The sequence below is a fragment of the Crocodylus porosus genome, unplaced genomic scaffold (assembly GCF_001723895.1).
Source record: "Crocodylus porosus isolate Cpor-Errol unplaced genomic scaffold, CroPor_comp1, whole genome shotgun sequence".
Classification (NCBI taxonomy): Eukaryota; Metazoa; Chordata; order Crocodylia; family Crocodylidae; genus Crocodylus; species Crocodylus porosus.
The window spans coordinates 11,410,010-11,429,632 of record NW_017728916.1 but is presented as its reverse complement, the minus strand read 5'-3'; the positions used below and the strand labels follow the sequence as shown (position 1 = coordinate 11,429,632).

Below are 19,623 nucleotides of genomic sequence, written 5' to 3'. Positions count from 1 at the left end.
TGGCCAGTCCACTCCTGACTCCAAAGTCCACATCGTTAATGAAGATGTTGAACAGTATGGGTCCCAGGACAGAGCTTTGAGGGACCCCACTGGGTGGGAGGGGTGAAGATGTGCTTTGTTCACCCAAGAATTAGTATTTCTGGGGTTGTTACAGGCATGACAAGAACAGGTTGTATCCCTTAGTGTCTTCCTGAAAATTGTATCCAACAGTCCTAGGTTTAATGTTGTGAGGCAAATGAAAGCAAAACCACATTACAAAATTCAGAAAAGCAAAAACTGTATGTGAAAGTCAAAGTCAACACACAATTCTTCCAGATTGTTTTTCCACCCATGGTTCTAGAAAAGAAGGAAGGAAAGAAGCAGGCAAAACTACTATCCAGGCCCCCTTCAGAAGACCCCAGGAAAGGTCTTGGGACATGGGAAAGGAGGAGAGAAATGGGAGTAGCATTTAGATTTAAAGGACAGCTTACCAGCTTCAGAGAAATCTCTGAAGACGTTGATGTAATTGGATCCACTTCCAATTAAATACCATATATGTGCTATATTTTGTTACCAATTACCAAAAACATCTGCAAGTAAACATCTCCATTTTTTAAACATTCATTTGCTACTACACTTTTTCGTCCAATTCCCCCACCCAAGGTCACAATTATTTTTATTGACTGACTTTAAAAGGGCACCAACACACAGCTCAAACTGCCATACAATATAATGAACAACAGTGTTCCATTATAATCATAACACAGCAAGCAATTGCGATGTCACACGTGACAGGTTATGACTTCAGACTGGAGGCAACAAGGGCAGATAAGCACTTAGAGTCACTGAAGTTGAAAAGCAACACCTTCCTACTCAGCAGAAACTGTTCTCCAAATATACAAGTCTTCCATCTGCCGATTAAAGACCGACACAAGCATTTCCTCCTGCTACTGCTGCAGCTAACAGGGAAGTGGAATGTAGTCTGTTCTTTGTGTATTATAAACCAAGCTAAATCACAGCTGGAGAATCGCTGTTCTTGGGAATGATGGAAGAAGCAAACAAAACAAACCTTGCTTTTTGGATCCCAGACTTTGTTTGCAATGCTTGCGTTTAAAAAAAATAAAAATCATCTTCTGTAACAAAGTCAATACAATTGCCATCGAGACGAGAAGAACCCTGGCACCTATTCTTTTCCAAAACACTGTTCTGTCCAGGGCCACACTTAAAAATCAAGATGCTTTTTTTCAGATTGATGAACAGAAATTACAAAAGACAGTGAACTGCAGAAGAGGGAAAATAATGTTGTCCAGAGTTTTCCCGTGTGAAATCAGCAGCTTGGAACAATGTTACGAGTCTAATGAAGAATTTTCCCCAAATTCTACAGGGTATAATCATTCTCCCCTTAATGTGCATCTGTATACGCCCACCTATGCTAATGACAACCAAGTGTGGGAATCAAAAAGGAAGAACCTACTCCTAGACACATTTCCATGAAAAAAAGAAAGTCATCTTGTCACTGAGAAAACACCAAACAAAAAGTCCCTAGCTACTGTTGCCAGAGAACTGACACAATGATGTTTTGTGCTTCTGTACTCCCTCTGCTGGTTCTGCAGCAATACTTAAATCTGACAATCTCTGCAGCCAGAAGCTGTAGATAATCCTTCACAGGAGGTCATGGAGGAGAGGAGCATGTAAGACAGCTTTCAACTGCTTCAGTGACATCACTACTGCTGTCAGCTCACACAGAGGTAAATGATCAAGACCTTAGCCAGAACATAGCATTTTCCAAACAAAATGGACAATATCAGCAAGGAGGGAGAAATGAGTTCAAAACTTGCAATGGAGTATTTTCCAAAATAATAAAAGTCTTCAATAATAGAATGCTGCAAATGGAAAAACTATTCTTGAATACATTATTAAATGTCACTGAAGTTGGACCCAAGTTAAGACATTCATATCTGAATCCGAATTTGCCCAGGAGCAACCAGGAAATTCTAGAGACAAGGACAGGGAACCAAGTCTAGGTCAGGGTCAGAACCTTCCCAAGTTTCAGGGATGATCAGTGGGGACATCCATCTCAAATATACACAGCAGCTGAATTCTGACCTGTACTACTGATCTGCTAAAAACAGAACTTGGTGACTTGAGGCATGACTTCTCCTGCATTGCAAACAGCACTACCCTACTCTGAGCAGTCCAGCTGCATCTTAATAATGAAGTAAAGTACTATTCAGTATAAGTAGGGATGCCATATATAGCATCAATGTATAGCTTTAGCTACAACAGGTAACTGAGTTTATATAAATGTCTATTATAAGAACCCATGTCTTAAAAGAAGAATTTTGCAATCATTTAGCTTGTTTAGAACAGACCACTTGTTAAAATACCAATCCAATCATTTCCCATGAAGCTACCCAATATATTAGAATTGGGCACATTCCACATTGTCTAGACATACACATGACCCATAAACAACTTTAAAAATGCAACATTCATTGGCTTCAATTGTCAAACACTTGTGTAAAACTTAACTTTAATGTTGTTTGTAATTCAACATATTAAGCTCCTACAAGTGCACACCAATACATTTTAGTTATGCAAGCCAATAATCAATAAGATCAACAACAGAGAATTTAGCTGCATTATAAAAACAGACAAATCAGCCACTACAGAAAAATAAAATATTGAGTCATACATCGTCCCAACTCATTTAGCCTAATAATGGTGAATGATATTCTCCACGTACATTATTCAGCAATAAAAAAGGCAGAATTATTTGATCGCCTTCTAACCTTTGTGATTCTAAGCAATCTTTCTGTGACCCAGATTGACTGAAGGAACATCTGCAAAGCCTTTCACAAAATTGTACTCAGTATGCACCATGGTAGGTCCATAGCCAAAGATAAATGTTATTATTTTAAACCCATCATCCTACTAATAGATGAGCAAACCTACTGCATTAACATTGCTTGCAGATTTCTAGTATCAGTGAGAAAATGCCAGAGGGTTTTAGCTTAATGGAATTTTACATACCTGACTTAGTATGGGTTAATGTAATCCACCAACATAGGAATTTTAAAACCTGCCCTGTGGCATACACCTGCCATTACAAAAGATCATATAATCCTACAAGCTCAAGATCCCCACGAGAATGATAAAGGATTCATGTCCAGATCTCTTGTGGCCAATAAAATGCAGAGGCAGAGACCCTTTCTGTGCAACTCAAAGATACAGAAATCAACTTCAATTTCCATGTAGTATTCATTTGATTTAATGAGGGTTTTTTTTTTTTAAACTTGCAGTATACTGAGCTCTGTCATGGGAGGATATCCGAGATGCCATTGAGAACATGTAGTACAATAAATAGGATGTACGCTTTTCTACTGCAGCATTAGCACTGACTATACCAGCAGCCTTAAATAACTTAACAAGGAAATAAGAACTAACTGTAATTCTTTGTTTAACAGGGGATCACTTGAAGACTAAAGCAATACGTATTTGTCCAGCTGACATAAGGCATAACTGTCTTAAGTTGGGGCTCTGTTAGTTGCTGCAGGAAGAATACTGTGGTCTTTTCTCTAGCAAACATCCCCACAGACATGTGTGTGCATCTTTGCCTGGAAAAAAAAAAAAAAAAAAAAAAATGTAGAATCAAGCCCATAAAGCAACATTGGCAATTATGGGCCTGATTTTCTACCGTACCCAAACCTCCCACTGAATTCAGTAAGAGTTTGGAATAAGCAGGATATGCAGGATCAAGCCCTATGTATCACCTATTACCAACATCAAATGTACAAAGGAAGACACCTCACTAGAGCCCCCAATTCATTGTAAATTCAGAGCACACTGCAATTTACATTATAATTACTCTTATAAGTGCATAGATTACAACTATTTATGCTACAAATAAGACCATCCTGTATTTTAATTAACAGAAAATTATTGGTACTCAACTATAGCCTCTATTGGGAACAATATCTAATCATTTATTAAAGCAAAGCCATGCACAAACCCATATGCAACCTGGCTCGGAAGAAGAGAACAAGCACAGCTACCAATGATTAGAGGAAGCATTTGCATGCAAGGAGAGAACAGGCATGCTGGTGGACAGCACATCTGACAGGAGTCTGGCTGCACAAAAAGGAAAAGGGCAATGCACTCTTTGGGCTGAACATGTAAAAGTCATCTAACAATAAAACAGGATACACTGTACTTATGTATGTAGCTGGGGGACTGCAATCCAGCCTGAGCACATACATCCCAGTATGATGCTGACATATTTGAACAAAGATTGATTGCAGTACATCAATTTATATCACAATTGAGGTCAAAGGGAACTCCTAAACCCTAGAGAATAAAATGGCTTTATCTCTTGCTTTACATGTTTAACTAGAATTGGGGTAGGCACTCTGGAAGTGGGAGAAACCTTATTTGAATTGGTATGACGGGGTATACTAAGGAGTAGCCAGAGTTCTTCTAAACAATAGCCAGACTTCTTCTAAAACCCAGAGGAGGTGTTTGTAAAGTTATGCAAAGCAGATCTATATTCCGTCATCACAACCCAGTCTTGTAATTCCTTTGCATCTAGGATGGCCTTTATGCAAAAAAAATACTATGTTTACAAATCACAAAAGTGAAAACAAGCAGGTACTACTAAGACCCACATTGGAAATTATTTTACTTAGGACCATAACTATTCACTTAAGACCATCATCCTGATGCTGTTTAGCAAAGAAAAGCTTCAGAGGAGTTTGTTCTTCTTAAATTTAAATGAAAGCCCTTATTCGTTATTTTTTTAATAGTTACCTGTGCTATCTTCTCTCAGCTCAAGCAAACTAAATCTGATCACGGGCACAAGACCAGACAATCAAACTGAATGGGAAATATGTAATTAACAATCAGTTGTACTCTCAGGTGCTGTAATATCACATAAATAAAGGCCTCAAGAGGTAAGAGAAATAAATTTACAATTCTCAGTTCCTGTTTTCCAACACATTCATATGAGAGAGAAGATTTTTGTTTTTAAATAAGATTTTGATGTTAGCAGAAGCTGTTTACACATGTAGGCCTAGATCCTGTCCTTAGAACTGCCCCAGAGGATGTTCTTGTGCCCTTGTAAAACTCCCTGGAGTCGATGAAGATCCTGTCTTCAGTCTTTATCTGCACTGGGATCCAACTGCAGGACTGAAGCATGCCAAATCTCCACACCTCCAGTGTGATCCTCCACAGCTAAACACCTTTCAGGGTCATTTATGCCCAGGGTAAATGAATGTGAACTGGGTATAAGATCAGAGTGGCACAACTTCACAGCCTCTTTATGCAGATTACAAAATGGGTAAGGCAGTGCAGAAGTGACCCTGCAGTATCCTTTTTTACTGATTCAAACTTATTCTGAGAACCAAGACATTTCCAAACCACCAACAAAACAAAAAACACAAACCTGACCACATCATATCCTACTTCCACAGAAAACCACAACTGCCACCTACCCCAGGTATCATTTGGATTCAATCCTACTTCCAGCAAATCTCTTGGGCAGGCATACAGGGCCTTGAAACCTTCTGCAAGGTAGAACAAAAACATAATTTTGGGTGGGATCACAGCTCTTTATTATCAATATAAAAAGAAAACAAAGCAATGTTCAGTTTGACTCTTTTCCCAAGAACAGGATAGCAAGAGCCCCGATCAGTGCAATACATTGTTAAACATGACTGTGAGCTATGCTGTTTATCTCTGTTGCAAAGTATTGACATGAATTTTTCAAAACTGAAAGCTTGAAGGGATTGCATTAGATGATGTATAATTTTGTTACCCTGACCTTAGAATGGAATAAAAAGCTGCTTATTTCCATAATGTTGCCCTCAAACACCATAAAAGGTCATATAATGTATTATGATATACAAAACAGTTCAGGGATAGTCAAGCAGAGGGATTCTCTGTGACTTGCAATTATTTGGCTATTTACATATGTATCATTTTTAAGTGAACATTACACGTTCTCAACAGGTACTGGATTTCTAACACAAAGCCTGAAAGTCCTCCAATTATCCACAGAACAAGCACAAAATGTACATCAGCAGCACAAGCTACATTCACACCACCTTTTACCTATGTGTTTCAGCTCTGACCAGGACTGTCTTCCAAGGTCTGTTTTCTTGCTGTCTCTGTCCTCAGCCTCTCTTACAGAGGCTGCCAATGATAGCATCCACTGCACCCACAGGCACTATGAAACAACTCCCTGTTCTCCAGGAACAAGATTGAGATTTCCAACACATGACTCAGCATGCACAAAACAAAAGTCAGGTGGTAATGATTCAGTCACTACTAACCTGTGCCAGAGACAAAGAGGTGACCTAGAGGTATAAGTGGATGTATTCTATTAGCAATCCCATAAATCAGCTGGACGTTTGATTCCCCATCAGATACTCTTGGTGAGGTTTTTCTATCAGACAAGGCTTTCTTATCGCATCAGAGTTAAAAAGCAAAACATCTACTAGATATTTTTAAACCCACAAAAGGGTGAGGGGGTGGGGAGGTGGAGGAAAGTGTCATTATCTAATATTAAAAACATCACTTGCTTTGCCAAGCTTTTAAAGAAGAATAATTGCCATTAACTATATGACACAAAAAGAAAAATTCACAAAAATGAAGACACACTAATTAAAACAGTGGCTTTTGCATACAGATCTCTGAGCAAATCTGAAAACAGGGCTGAGTTACAGTGACCTCCCAAGGAGCTATCAAGGCCGCCATCATTTTGCATGAAGTTAGTCTTCTGACATACTGAAGATCACTGCCAATGATGCTTTAATTATGATGGTCTCTTAAAATAAGCTTTGTTTCTACAGCATGGTACATCTGAATGCTGGAAATTTATTCTGCTTAATTTTTTATTTAGTTCTATACATATAGTGTTATTCATAGGTGAACCAAATCTTTTCAATTATATAACATGGTTTCCCTAGTGTTATACTAAAGCAGGGCCCTTCACTTATAAATGGCATGGCTTGTAACAAATTGTTTGTTATACCAGACAGTAACTGATTTCCACAAACCAAGCATATTAAAGTGAGTACATTCATTCTGGTTGTAACACACAAAATGCGATTATAAGAGACACTTTTGGGGGCTTTTTGAGGCTAGCACAGAAAAGAAGGATAAGCTAGAGGGAAAGAAAGAATTGTCAAGTAGAGAATGACAAAGAGAAACAGTAATGCTGATTTTATTTCCTACAAAATCATATTAGTTGCAAGTCAGAGAAATTTACCTTTGTTAAACACAGGAAGATATTCACAAGGAAAAAATAAAACAAAACTCTCCATGTGACCTGAAAAGAACATTCATTTTGTTCAGAAGACCATTTTTTTGGTCAGAAGACTGTCAAAAAATGTATTTAGAAGCAGTGGGGCCCAGTGCTGTAGCTTCTGCTCACAAAGGTAACCTTTAAAACCACTCATGCACAATCCTAATGAAGTCTAAGCAAGCAGTACTCATACTTCATGAATACTAAGAATGCCTGAGCCCATTGCTGGTGGCCACCACCTTAGTAAAAAGTGGCCTCATTCTGCAGTAACAGCAGCTTAGGATGGCAGATTGCTTACTAAGGACTAAAACGATGCTGTAATTCTAGTGTCCTGTTTGTCTAGTGAGATGTGCGCTATTGCCCCATGCAAATTAAGTCAAATTAATGCAATAATAAATTTGAAGCTGCAAATATCTGACTCAAACTCACTCTTGTGGCAGCATTCATACAAGTTAGGGCAAGTGAGCACAGCCATAGTCAGGGGAGTGCGGGAGGGTGCAGGTAGAAATCAGACCCTAACTCTTGAGCATCAGATTTGGAAGGATTATTAGAATCAATGGCTGCTCCAAATATAGCCTTTTCTATCAGGCTGATATTAAACTAGTATCAAAGCAAGACAGGAACTGATTTTACAAACTCTTAATAAACCACCACAATCCCAAAACAGTTTCATTCTTAAATTGGGCTTCCAATTGCTAGAATGCAAATGTTCTCATGGCCCCTTAGCAAGACAGCTTTCATAGCAGTACATATAGGAAGGCCCATTTCAATTGGCCATTGATCTCTAAGCACAGTTTCCAGTAACATTCATATAGAAGACTCTGGCTGGACATACGGCCCTTCTAGTTTCAAAGTTTCATTTCTCCCCAGGCTCAGCAAGGAGAAGAATAGTGATCACAAGTGAGCTTCAAGAAACTAAGGAGCAAGCTGGGTGCAATCTCCCTTTGACTGGGAAGCTTCCTTCCCAAAAAACATGGCATGCTCCCCAGCTATAGTGCAAATGTACATAATCTCCCAGGCCAGACCCTCATTCTTTTCAGTCACTCTTACAATAGGTATAAATCAACACTTTACTGGCCATAAGCAGTATTTGAGTTATGTGCCAAAATGAGCTGACCACATCCACAACCCTGCCAACACAAGCCCAGAATAGGCCTTTGCAGCTGGAACTGGGGAGGGCCTCAGAGTTGGATGATGTGGAATGAACTACGATCATGACAGAATTCCAGGTACCCATTCCCACCCCCAAAATCTCTCTCGGCAATTATTTTTCTGACAGACAATCTGAAGTAACAGTTTGGCACAAACATAAGAGTCTCTCATTTTTTTCCATCAGATTAAAATTCAAATCTCTGCAGACACAGATGTTTGTCTCCTTCCAGACCAAATGGACAAAAGTAAGGAGCACAAAAAAATTCAATTTAACCAGCATGACACTATATACACAGCCCAGATACCTGCCACCATTTGTAACTATGCTACGGCAAAAGTGGAAATGTCTCCTGAAGAACATTTCTCTCCACAAACAACTCATCCTCAGGGACTTTTATTTCAAGGTTCTTAACTGTTAAATTAAATGAGCCTCACATTAAAGACTGGCTACACAACAAGCTAATCCAAAACTATTCTCTGCTAGGAAAAGGGTTGTTTTTAGGAGACATTTGCTTACTTCTCAGACACAAATGTTTCATGTCAAATAGCTTTACTATTTACCTCTGTACTGTATCTTGTATCAAACAATGCTGTGCCTTCCCATCACTACAACAAGGGAAAGTCACATTTAGGTTGAACATTAGTAAAATTTGCCTGACACTGAGATCTATTAGGCTGTGGAAAAATGTCCTAAGGGAAGTGGTGGAAGCCTCATCACTTGAGACATTTGAAACTAAACTGGACAAAGTCCTAGTAAATACACTGGCAGGAAAAGTCCTGCACTGAATAAGAAATGGGCTGCATAAGATAATAGATCCCCCCTCCCCCAACTAGGATTCTCTGGTCTGAAATTTGAAGTAACTGGACAGGAACTGCTATTGTTAAACAGTTTGCACCCACGGGTGTTGTAATAACATGCTTTTGAATGATAACTGTTAATGAACAATAATTCCTATTAATAAAATAAGCTTGCCTATCACTGCTGTTCTGATGCTGAATGATTGTGTTCACAGCAGATCCACCAAGACTGTTGCAGTGACAGCTTCAGCCTAGCGATCAAATGTTGCAAACAGGATGCAATGGACAGTGAAAAGGAGTACATACCATATACAGGAGAACACAGATCTCATGGAGGGGAGAGAAAGCATAGCTACAGATTAAATGTAGTAGAAAGGTGGGCTCGGGGAACCAGGCTGCCGTTCCACAAATGCTGCAGTCTTTTTAATGGTCTTTTGTACTATTTCTGAAAAGTATGGACTGAACTTCTTGGGTCCTCCAGAGTTCTAGTACGCCCTTCTGCCAACTGAGTCACAGACACCATCGTAATCACCGCCCCACAACAGCAGCTTCCCTCGGGGACTTTAGAAAAAGGTTACTGTTTTTTCAAACCCAGTTTCTCACTTTGGCCAGACTGCCAATAAGATTTCACTTGGGTTCAGTTTCTCCCCTTCCTACTTATTAATGAGGCACCTCTCCTGCCTTCTTGCAGAAAAAAAAAACAGTGCAGAAGGGAAAAAATAAATCAAATATTTCTACAGGTCAGGTGTAGCCAAAGGTCATTTCCATCTCTCACTTCTGGATCCTCCTTTCCTACATGACATGAACAGTAGCAGTATGACAGTGGCCAAGAGCATACCCAACAATGACTGGCCAGCCAGGAAGCCCATGAAAAACCTGGCCCAAAGTCATGGTTCCTGAACTAAATCTACAGATGGTTTCCCTTTTAATTGTGCTTCCCGATCCTGGCTAGTTAAATAACTGGCAGCCTGACTTTCCAGACTTTTTCTGCCACTCACTTCCATCACCATTTACACTGACCTGGTTCCAAGAAGCATAGCAAAATGAGCTCCTGTTGATGTCTGTATTCATTAAGCCAGAAGGCTTCAACACAAGCTAGTTACCTGTGCAGGGCCAAATCCAAAACCATCACATCATCAACAGGCTCTGGATGAAGCCCACTGAGCTCATGCAATGTCCAGAGAGCCACTTGTTCTCTGGACAGAAGTGGAAAGGTCTTTTAACTGCTAGACTTCTACATGTCCAACTGATGCTGAAGTTAGGAAGAGAAACATTTTATTTCTTAATATCTCTATGGGTTTCATCACTTCATGTTCCAATAGCTTTTAGTACATTAAACTCCGTAAGTGAAGGGGGGGGCTGGAGTTGGGCATGAAAGGAAATGTAATTCCCTCTGCCAATACCTAAGTTTCCTAAGAGAAGAACCCAGAATCTATAGAGTTGGGGCATCTTTATGGAGATTTCCACCTAGCCGGACCCAAAGCTTAATGGCAATGCAGCTGCACTAGGGAGCAATTTGTGCAGAAATGGATTCTGGCTGTGACTATTAACTTTTTCAGCTGAACTCTGATGTCTCCCCTGACCTCCTCTTCCCCAGTGCTGCAGACCTCCAGCTGCCCACCCACAATTCTAGCTAATGCCACCCACATGATGGATTTTTATAATTAAATTTACTCTGAAATACTGAATCACACACAGTCTCAGTGTGCTCACAGTACGGCTCACCTACTCTGCACATGGAAGCTGCGGTAGAGTCCTTTCCAATACTCAGGGGTTCTGATAGCCTTAGAAAGACTGTACTCAATACCACTTCTGAGATCCTCCTCCAAACAATACAATTCTCCAGGTAGTAATTATTCATGAGACATTGCCCCAACAATACTAAAAGCTTTTGCTTACATGCAACCTTGAAAAGTGCAGTTTGAACTCTAGGGTACTCTGAAGCCCCAATTTGAACTCTGGGCTGTAGTCAGATGTTTCCCAACAGCGATGGGAACCCTCATAGTCACCTCTTATGGAGAATTTCACTTTGTCTCAAACCTGCCCAAAGTTCAGGGTTCAAAGAACCTTTGTTATCAGTTCTCTTGGTCAGAGGTAGACTTTAGTCAACCAGTTCCGATCCAGTATCTCCAAAATTCAGAGACATTTGGATCCAGAGTTGATTCAGTCCTTCATCTGTATATACAGTAAAAGATGTGAGCTATTATATACAAGTCAATGCCAATGCCATTTAGGTATAGCTAAGGATCTTGATTATAGCTTTCATACTAACACCAGAAGTTAAATTGAGCTTTAATTCTCTGGAACAGTGCTCTATTACTTTCGCTGTACCCTCCTAATTGCATTTAGACTCTCTCTCACTTCCAGCAGCTACAGGCTGTTACATTTGGTACTGGCTCTGTGTGCTTGTGCACTGATGCAGAAGTTGCCTCAGCACAGCAGAGAAATGGGTAACCTTGAAAGAGCAAAGCAGTAAGATGCCAAGTGAAAGTCTGGAGCTGCTATGACAGGACAGATGTGGAATGCAACCAGGCTGGGAGAAGGGAAGAAAATATGATCCATCAAGGAGACCCAGAAAACAAGCCAGGATCATCTTACAATTTTAAACTACAGGTCTCCTTTAAAACTCTGCAAATGCATTTTGCTGAAGGACTCTGACCATTCCACATCAAAAAGTGTTATACCCCTATTCAGAAGCCAACAAGTTATGCTTTAAAAGAGCCTAATTTTGTAGTCCTTATATGCTAAAATATCAATGACTTCCTGAAGTTTTTGTATTAGCAAAAATCTCTCTGATCAGGCCCACTGACATCAACTGCTTTAAACAGGTCTTACCAACTGACAGATATTAAAGCCAAACTGTATTCTCAGTAACAGAAGTTTCAAACTGGGAGCTGCTCCACACAGTCTTCAGTGAACTGGTTTTGCATTTACACCAATGTACTAAGAGCAAAGCAGAGTAGGCCATAAATATTTTAGCTGCTTTTCAAGCTTTGTTATTCTGTTTAAAGTAGGAAACATGACACTCGTTTGATTGTTTTGCTTAATAGCAAATAATAATTCAAAGAGAAACAAACAAGTAAATGATACCTGCAATTTGCAGAGAAAACCGGATGAAAGTGGAGGGTACTAACAAGGATGGCCAGGATTAGAGAGGCTCCAGTTTGTTTCCTGGCAGTTACGGAAACACCATATGGATCAGTGGTCTGCACTAACTAATACCACATGCTGAGGCAACACAACAGGGTAGGCTAGAAGTTGTTCAGCCTCACTTAAAGTGACAATCCTAGGGCATTTTAAAAGTGGCCCCTCTACTCCCACTGTGCATTGCTGCCATAATATCAGTGACAACATAAAAAGACAAAAAACCTTCCCAAACCGACTTCTAATCATAACCAAAGTCAAAGCATGCTGTTTCCTTAGGAGTCACCACCTTTAATCTAAATAAGTGAAATTGATCAAAGCTTCTTTGCCAAGAATAGGAATAAAAGAGGGCCCAATCCTGCCATCCTTGCTCACATCAGCAGTCCTGTTGACTTCTTGTATACTAACTTGGATCAAAGTCCTGAAAGCACAAGTTAGAAGCAAGCCTCTGACTTAACTTTTTTTACCTATATATTTATACCACGCTCATCACCATTAAATGCTGCTGCTCATTGCATTCAACCAGTTGCTGCTGCCATGTTAAATGACCACAGCAAACTATGGCAACATCAAAGAACAAAGAAAGCATATTACCATGCAAAATCCAAGACCCATTATCTGTACATTTATTACACTCTGCACTTAAGCAAGATACTATAAGGACAAGAGGTCTGATCAGCAACAAGACACATTGTCTTTATACTGGAAATCCCACAAGCAAACCTTTGTTTGTTACTAGGGAGGTTACAAGTAAACTCTCTAGATCCAGCCTTGTGACTTTTCCCAAAGGCCCTGACCAGACTCACCTCTGGCAATGGCATTCCATTGATGATCAGATCTGGCTGCTGGGGACTTTGCCCAGTGAAGGTGTGATGATAGATGTGGTTGGACCCTGTGTTCCTTGTGTTCTGATTCTCCACATTGAGGAAGGTACTTTCAGATCTGCGACAGCCCAGAGGCAAGGTCTGCTGATGATAGTCAAAGTAGTTGAGAGAGGAAGTAAGGGACGAGCAGCTCACAACATTCATTTTGTCAGTCTCCTCTACATCCCGTGGTACCAGCCGGATATCGTTCTTGCTGATTTTTTTCTTCTTGCTTGATTTCTTTTGATGCCCATAGGAGTACTCGGCAATTCTGTGGGACAGAAGTGGCAAAATGAATATCTAACAGCATCCTGAACCATGCCCTGATTATTAAATATTAAGAACCCCCAGGGGGTTAGCCCCATCTCCACATAAGCTTCTTATTCATGCACATTACATCATCTTTTGGGTCTTGTGGCAGAATATGGTCTTTAGTTTGTTTTCATATGTATTATGTTTTCAGGTCAAACAGGAAAAGTAAAGAAAAAGAAACATTCCTCTGTTTTGTTTGCTGTTTATAATTGTTGATATTTAGTTACCAGGAATAAAGTTCAGCCTGCAGAAAAGAAAAAATGGAGATGTTAAAATCCACTGACTGAAAAGGGTACCTGAATTATTTTTCATATGTAATAAGTAATTTATTTTTGCTCATGTAAATGAAGTCAGCACAAATATATTTTCCCCTTACCCCCAGATCTTCTCCTATAATGCTAGTTACAGCAGCCCCTTCCTCCCCAATATTCTCATCTGACAAGCTTTTTCCACCATACTCTAAATGCAGTTTGTGTATCAAGATTGCTTTTATTCTGACTCTTTCATCTTAGCATTTAATAACTTGAAATCTTCTCTCTAACCTTTACATTCTCCCCATGTCTCCCTTCCTATACAAACCCCTTGCTGGGATTTTTTTTTTTCCTTCTAGAACCTGGAACACAAAAACTGCATTGTGAAAAGAAAAAAAAAAAAGTTATCTTGTTGTCCTTTTTTAATACAATCTTCTTTTTCTCTTCTCTCTCCCCATCTTCTTTGTACCTGATAAAAGTATGAACTGATGATGCTGGATGTGCACCTCTTATTCACTGAAGAAACAAAGTTATCATAAAACAACTTGGGAAGATGAACAACAATGCAACTGAACTTAGCATCATCTCTGAAAGTAAAGATTTCAGTGATTGTGCCAGAAATCACAATACCTCTGAAAGTAAACACATTAAACTGTACCTTGAAACACACATACACAGAGTCAAAAGTAGTCAGTTCTATTGCCTAGTATGATAAAAGGTAGGGGTTTTAAACTCAGCAATTACAATAGAGATAAATGAGAGGAATACACAACACAGATTTATATAGAAAGGTAATATTGTATAAATATTCTTGCTTTACAAATCTAATTGCCTGAGCATGAAAAAACCACCAAGTCAAACAGCTCTCTCATATAATATTATGCGACTCATAAATTATCACATTTTATGAAGATTTTCTACCAGATGTTGATAGGATGAGAGAGAGAGCGCACAGGTCTACATAGGTCCATGAAATGTATGTATGAGGAAACTGATAATCAAAAACACAGCTAAGCCTATACATTACTTATCTGTGGCTGCGGCTGACTTCTCTTGATCAGATTCACACTGATAATAGAATGTTCATCCCCTTGAGATTGTAAATTATTTAAGGACTTCATGGGATTATTGTTGCGCAAATGATCTATAGGGATGCTGACTGATCTAACAATATTTGATGAAGCTTTAATTGTTTTGTTTACCTAAATGTTTAAGTTTGGCAATGTGAGATCCCAATCACTTCCTACAGGCATTCATTTTGCTGTCCTTTCTCTATTGACCGATTATTTAATTAAACTGCACTTCATTAATCCCTAAACTTTCACACTAAACCCAGTAGCTATACATACATGTTAAGTTGTTAGGGGTGATACCACAATCTGATTTTCTACATTCAGATCCTATTTTTGTTTAATGGACCAAGCTGGCAAGAAATCCAGTATATTAGTTTTCACTTAAGCCTAGCCATCCCATAATAGAATGCATACAGTGCTTTATTTGCAGAAGATTTTCCCCATCAAGCAAAAGGGCTTATAAACATGCTTTATGTTGTAAAAATGGGGTATAAAAACTGAACTCTCAGTCATTATATCTGTGTAAATAAAACTTTAAAGACTGCACATTCTCCTGCACTATAAAATTGCCATAGGCAATCATACGTTTCAAAGGTAGAGCAAAATTAATTTCCATTCCTTCCATCTGAAATGACTCAGTGCTGAAGGAATGGAGAAGTCATGGCTATTTCACTAGTAACAGGATTAGACCATTTATGAGGCATTGCAGCTGCTCTTTTATGGCATCTGATTGATATTCATGTGTGGTTAGCATTTGTCTACTAACTTGTGTAACACAGAGAATAGTAAAAGACAGACAATAATCGCATGGCTGTTACATATTCAGGGGACTCAGTTTCACATATTAGCCTTTCATAACAGCTAATGCTTCAGATGCAGATATGACCCAGTGTCTCCAATTAAGGACATAGGAGCATACATACATCTATGACAAAATAATGCATTGCTGTAAATATGCTGATTGGAACAACTGATAAGATCTAAACCAACCATTACATTCTCACAGTAAAATTAGGTATATTCAAGGAAATAAGTTTCATTTGAATCTATTGTCACTTGTAACCAAGAGCTGCATTGTGAACTACATGGGCACAATAGCTCTTTTGAATAGAAAGAAAGGGCTTTAAGGACATTGCTTCACTTCACGAATTCTAGCTGAACCTTGATTTCTTTCATGGCATGTTCTCCCAGCTCCCACTTTCCTTTATATTCACCACTCCCAGAGAAAACACATAAGGCCCATAGTGACATCCTCTGGTGGGGACAGGATGCAGGCAACAATGCAGAAGAACCACAAACAAATCCCCCACAAACACCAACTGCTATTGTATATGTGGACTCAATGCTAGGAGCACCCACTATAATTCCCTCTTGGAGGAATTTCCTTTCCACCTACTCAAGGTTTCAAAAAAAATCTAGTGCTGCTTTACTACCAGCAATGCAGCTGTAAGAATCATGGCTTATTCCTGCAATCATAAAAAACAAACAAACCAACCAACCAACCATTTTCCATCTTTTTTTCAAACAATACTATCTGCACTTGGAGGTGACTGTAGTAAGTATTCTTTCCTAAGATCCCAGAAGCAGCTGTGCAGAGAACCTCATTTCTGCTACAGAATATATAAGAAATATTTGAATTATATCACAGTAGACTATCAAACCACGGTATGAAATCCACTTACTCAGAATAGATTTTTTCTTCTTCCTAAAGCACTTCTCCCAAAGTAACATGCAAAGAATAAGAAAAAAAAGAGCCTAAAGAATTTTTTTTTAAAGCAGTTTTACAATGTTCATCCTCATTGTTGCTCCTAAAACAGATATAAATCACAAAGTGTATCATAACAACGGGAAAAAATAACTTGGATTTATACATCAAAACACATACTGCTAGGTACAAAGAAACAAGCTGACTTTACCTGCAGTTGTAGGTCCTGATTTCCTTGTTATCCCTTTTACACTTTACTGCCACAAAGATCATGGTGACAAAAAGAATAGCTGCAATAGAACCCAGGGCAATAATGAAAATCAGTGACAAGTTAACAGATCCTATGGATTCCTGGGCATCCAGAGATGGAGACAGGTATATCAGAATCAAGGCAGATGCTGAGAGAGAAGTTTTTCCATGGTCATGGGCCACTACAATGAGCTCATAAGCGGTCTTTGAATTCTCCCCAAATGCTCTGGTGGTCCTTATCTCTCCATTGATTTGATCTATTTCAAAAAATCCTCTATCCCCTTCTACCATTTCATAGGATAGTCTTCCATTTTCACCCTCATCATAGTCATCTGCCTTGACTACAGTCACTAGGTAGCCAACCCCCGCATTCCTAGGGATGTACACTTCTGCTGTCCCATTGACCAAGGGAGGGGTAGTGATCACGGGGGTGTTGTCATTGACATCCAGGACAATCACTCTGACGGTGGCATTGCTCTGCAGGGATGGGTTGCCCCCATCTTTGGCCAAGACTTTGAATTCAAATGCCTTGGTCTGCTCATGATTGAAGGACCGCAAAGCATAGATGTCCCCAGAGTTGGGGTTGATGGAAACGTAGGTGAAGACGGGCATATCCCTGACTTGAGAGGGCACAATCTGATAGGAGATGCTGCCATTAAGGCCCAGGTCAGGGTCCCTGGCAGACACAGAGAGGAGGTAAGCCCCAGGAGTATTGTTCTCCTGCACGATGACTTGGTAGTAGGGCTTGGAGAAGTGGGGATGGTTGTCGTTTTCATCAGTGATCTTGACAGTGAAGGACTTCGTGGCCTGAAGGGAGGGGATACCATTGTCCTTCGCCTGGATAGTGAGGTTGTACTGGTCCCTCTGTTCCCGGTCCAGCCGGCCATCCACAAGGATGGTAGAGAAGCTCTCATACTCCTGCAGGCGGAAAGGCACATTGCCCAGCAGCTTGCACTGCACCCTGCCATTGGCACCTGAATCACGGTCGGAGACCCGCACCAAGGCGATGACATAGCCTGGAGGAGCACTCTCACTCACCTCCACCAGCTCACTGTTGACTGAGAGCAGGTTGATGAGGGGCGGGTTGTCGTTGGCATCATGCACAGTGACCGTCACCTTGCAGTGGGCCGGGATGGAGTTGGGCCCAAGATCCTTGGCCTGCACGTCCAGCTCATAAACATGGCCCTCCTCATAGTCAATGGCTCCACCGACTGTGATGAGGCCACTCTGGGGGTCGATCTGAAAGAGGTCACGGGCACGCTCAGACACATAGCTGTGGAAGGAGTAGACGACCTGCCCATTAGTACCCTCATCAGGGTCAGAAGCATTGAGGTGAAGAAGGGGGGTGCCCGGAGGCACATTCTCAGGCACACTCACAGTGTAGGCCGGTTCCTCGAAGAGCGGGTTGTTGTCATTGGAGTCAATAACCCGGATGCTCAGCTCCACGGTGCCCAGGTTGGGAGGATTACCACCATCCAGGGCTGTGATCAGGTAGCTGTAGTGGGACTGGGTCTCACGGTCCAGGCTCTTCTCCACCACCAGCTCAGCGAAGCGGGACCCATCGCCACGTATCTTGGTCTCCAGGCCGAAAAGGTCATTGGGGGTAATCTGGTAGCTCTGCACGCCAAAGCTGCCCGAGTCAGGGTCGTAGGCACTCTCCAGTGGCACTCGTGTGCCTGGACTGGCCGTCTCTGAGATCTCCAGCTCTATTTGGTCTGTGGGGAAGCTGGGTGCATTGTCATTCAGGTCCTTGATCTCCAGTTTGATCACACAGATCTCCATGGAGCTGGACATTACCTCCAGCGAGATCACGCACTTGGGGCTCTGGCGGCACAGCAGGTCCCGGTCGATCTTCTGCTTGGTCACCAGCAAGCCCGAATTGGGGTTGATGTCCACCAGGTGTGGCGCAGAGTTAGACACCACGCGGAAGGCAGTGGGCTGCCGCGGATCCAGCACAAAGCCAGCCTCACGCGCGTCCTTGGCCACGTTGGCAATCACAGTGCCCGCTCGCTGCTCCTCCTCCACGGAGTACTTCAGGTTGATGAGGGCCCCGGCCCTGGCCCACAGCGCGGCAGCTGCCAGCAGCAGCAGGAGCACATCCATCTCCAGCTGCCTGTTGATTCCGAGCCTGGGGGAAGCGTGGGGGGAGCAGCCGCGCTTCCTTGGGCCAGGGGGCTACGGGCTTCTCCAAGCCGCGGGTGGGGAGGGCCGTGGGGGGCAAGCGGCGGCGTCCCTGTGCATCGAGGCCGGCGGGGACAGGGCTGCCCCTGCGCCTGGAAGGCGCCGATGCCTGGGCCCAGCGGGAGGGAAGGAAGCGGCAGGAGCGGCTAGCCGGGACCAGGCGGCCTCCTCATGGCTCCCAGCCCGCTGGCGCGGGGGCTGGGCTGCGCCCACTAGAAGCGGCGGCCCGCGAGCGGGGGGCGGCGGCACTTCCCCCTCACGGAGCAGCCCGGAGTAGGCGGCGCAGTCACGGCCGCAGCCAGCGGCCGCGCGTCCAGCGGGGGACACCGGCGCCGGACGGCAGGTGCGGGCTGGGCTGGGCGATCCGCCGCCTCGACCTGTCCCTGAGGCGGGTGCCTGGTAGCGGCGGCTCTGGCAAGGAAAGTTTCACTCCCGTCGTCTCCCGGCTCCGTCCGCTGCCGGCCGGGCCGGGCCGGGCCGGGCCGGGCTGGGCTGCAAGGGGCAGCCCGGCAGGACGCGGCTCCGGAGCACTGAAGTTCTCAGGCAAATGCATGCGCTTGGGGCGGGCTGGCGAGAGCAGGGCGCAGCCCCAGGGTGCGGGTGCGGGTGCGGG

General features: G+C 42.1%; 1 protein-coding gene across 3 annotated transcripts in view; it reads right to left on the bottom strand.

Moving 5' to 3' along the window:
• Nucleotides 1-19,616, bottom strand: part of PCDH19 (protocadherin 19) — a 109,941-nt gene extending 90,325 nt beyond the window's left edge. For all 3 annotated transcript variants that reach the window (XR_002101375.1, XM_019536464.1, XM_019536465.1), the window contains exons 1-2: nt 16,792-19,616; nt 13,183-13,510 (exon numbers count right to left, since the gene is read on the bottom strand). Coding sequence is in view for 2 of the 3 variants with exons in the window: in XM_019536464.1 (XP_019392009.1) it covers nt 13,183-13,510; nt 16,792-18,932 (2,469 nt within the window). In the remaining variant the exon portion in view is untranslated. The remainder of the gene's footprint in view (nt 1-13,182; nt 13,511-16,791) is intronic.
• Nucleotides 19,617-19,623: the final 7 nt, after the last annotated feature.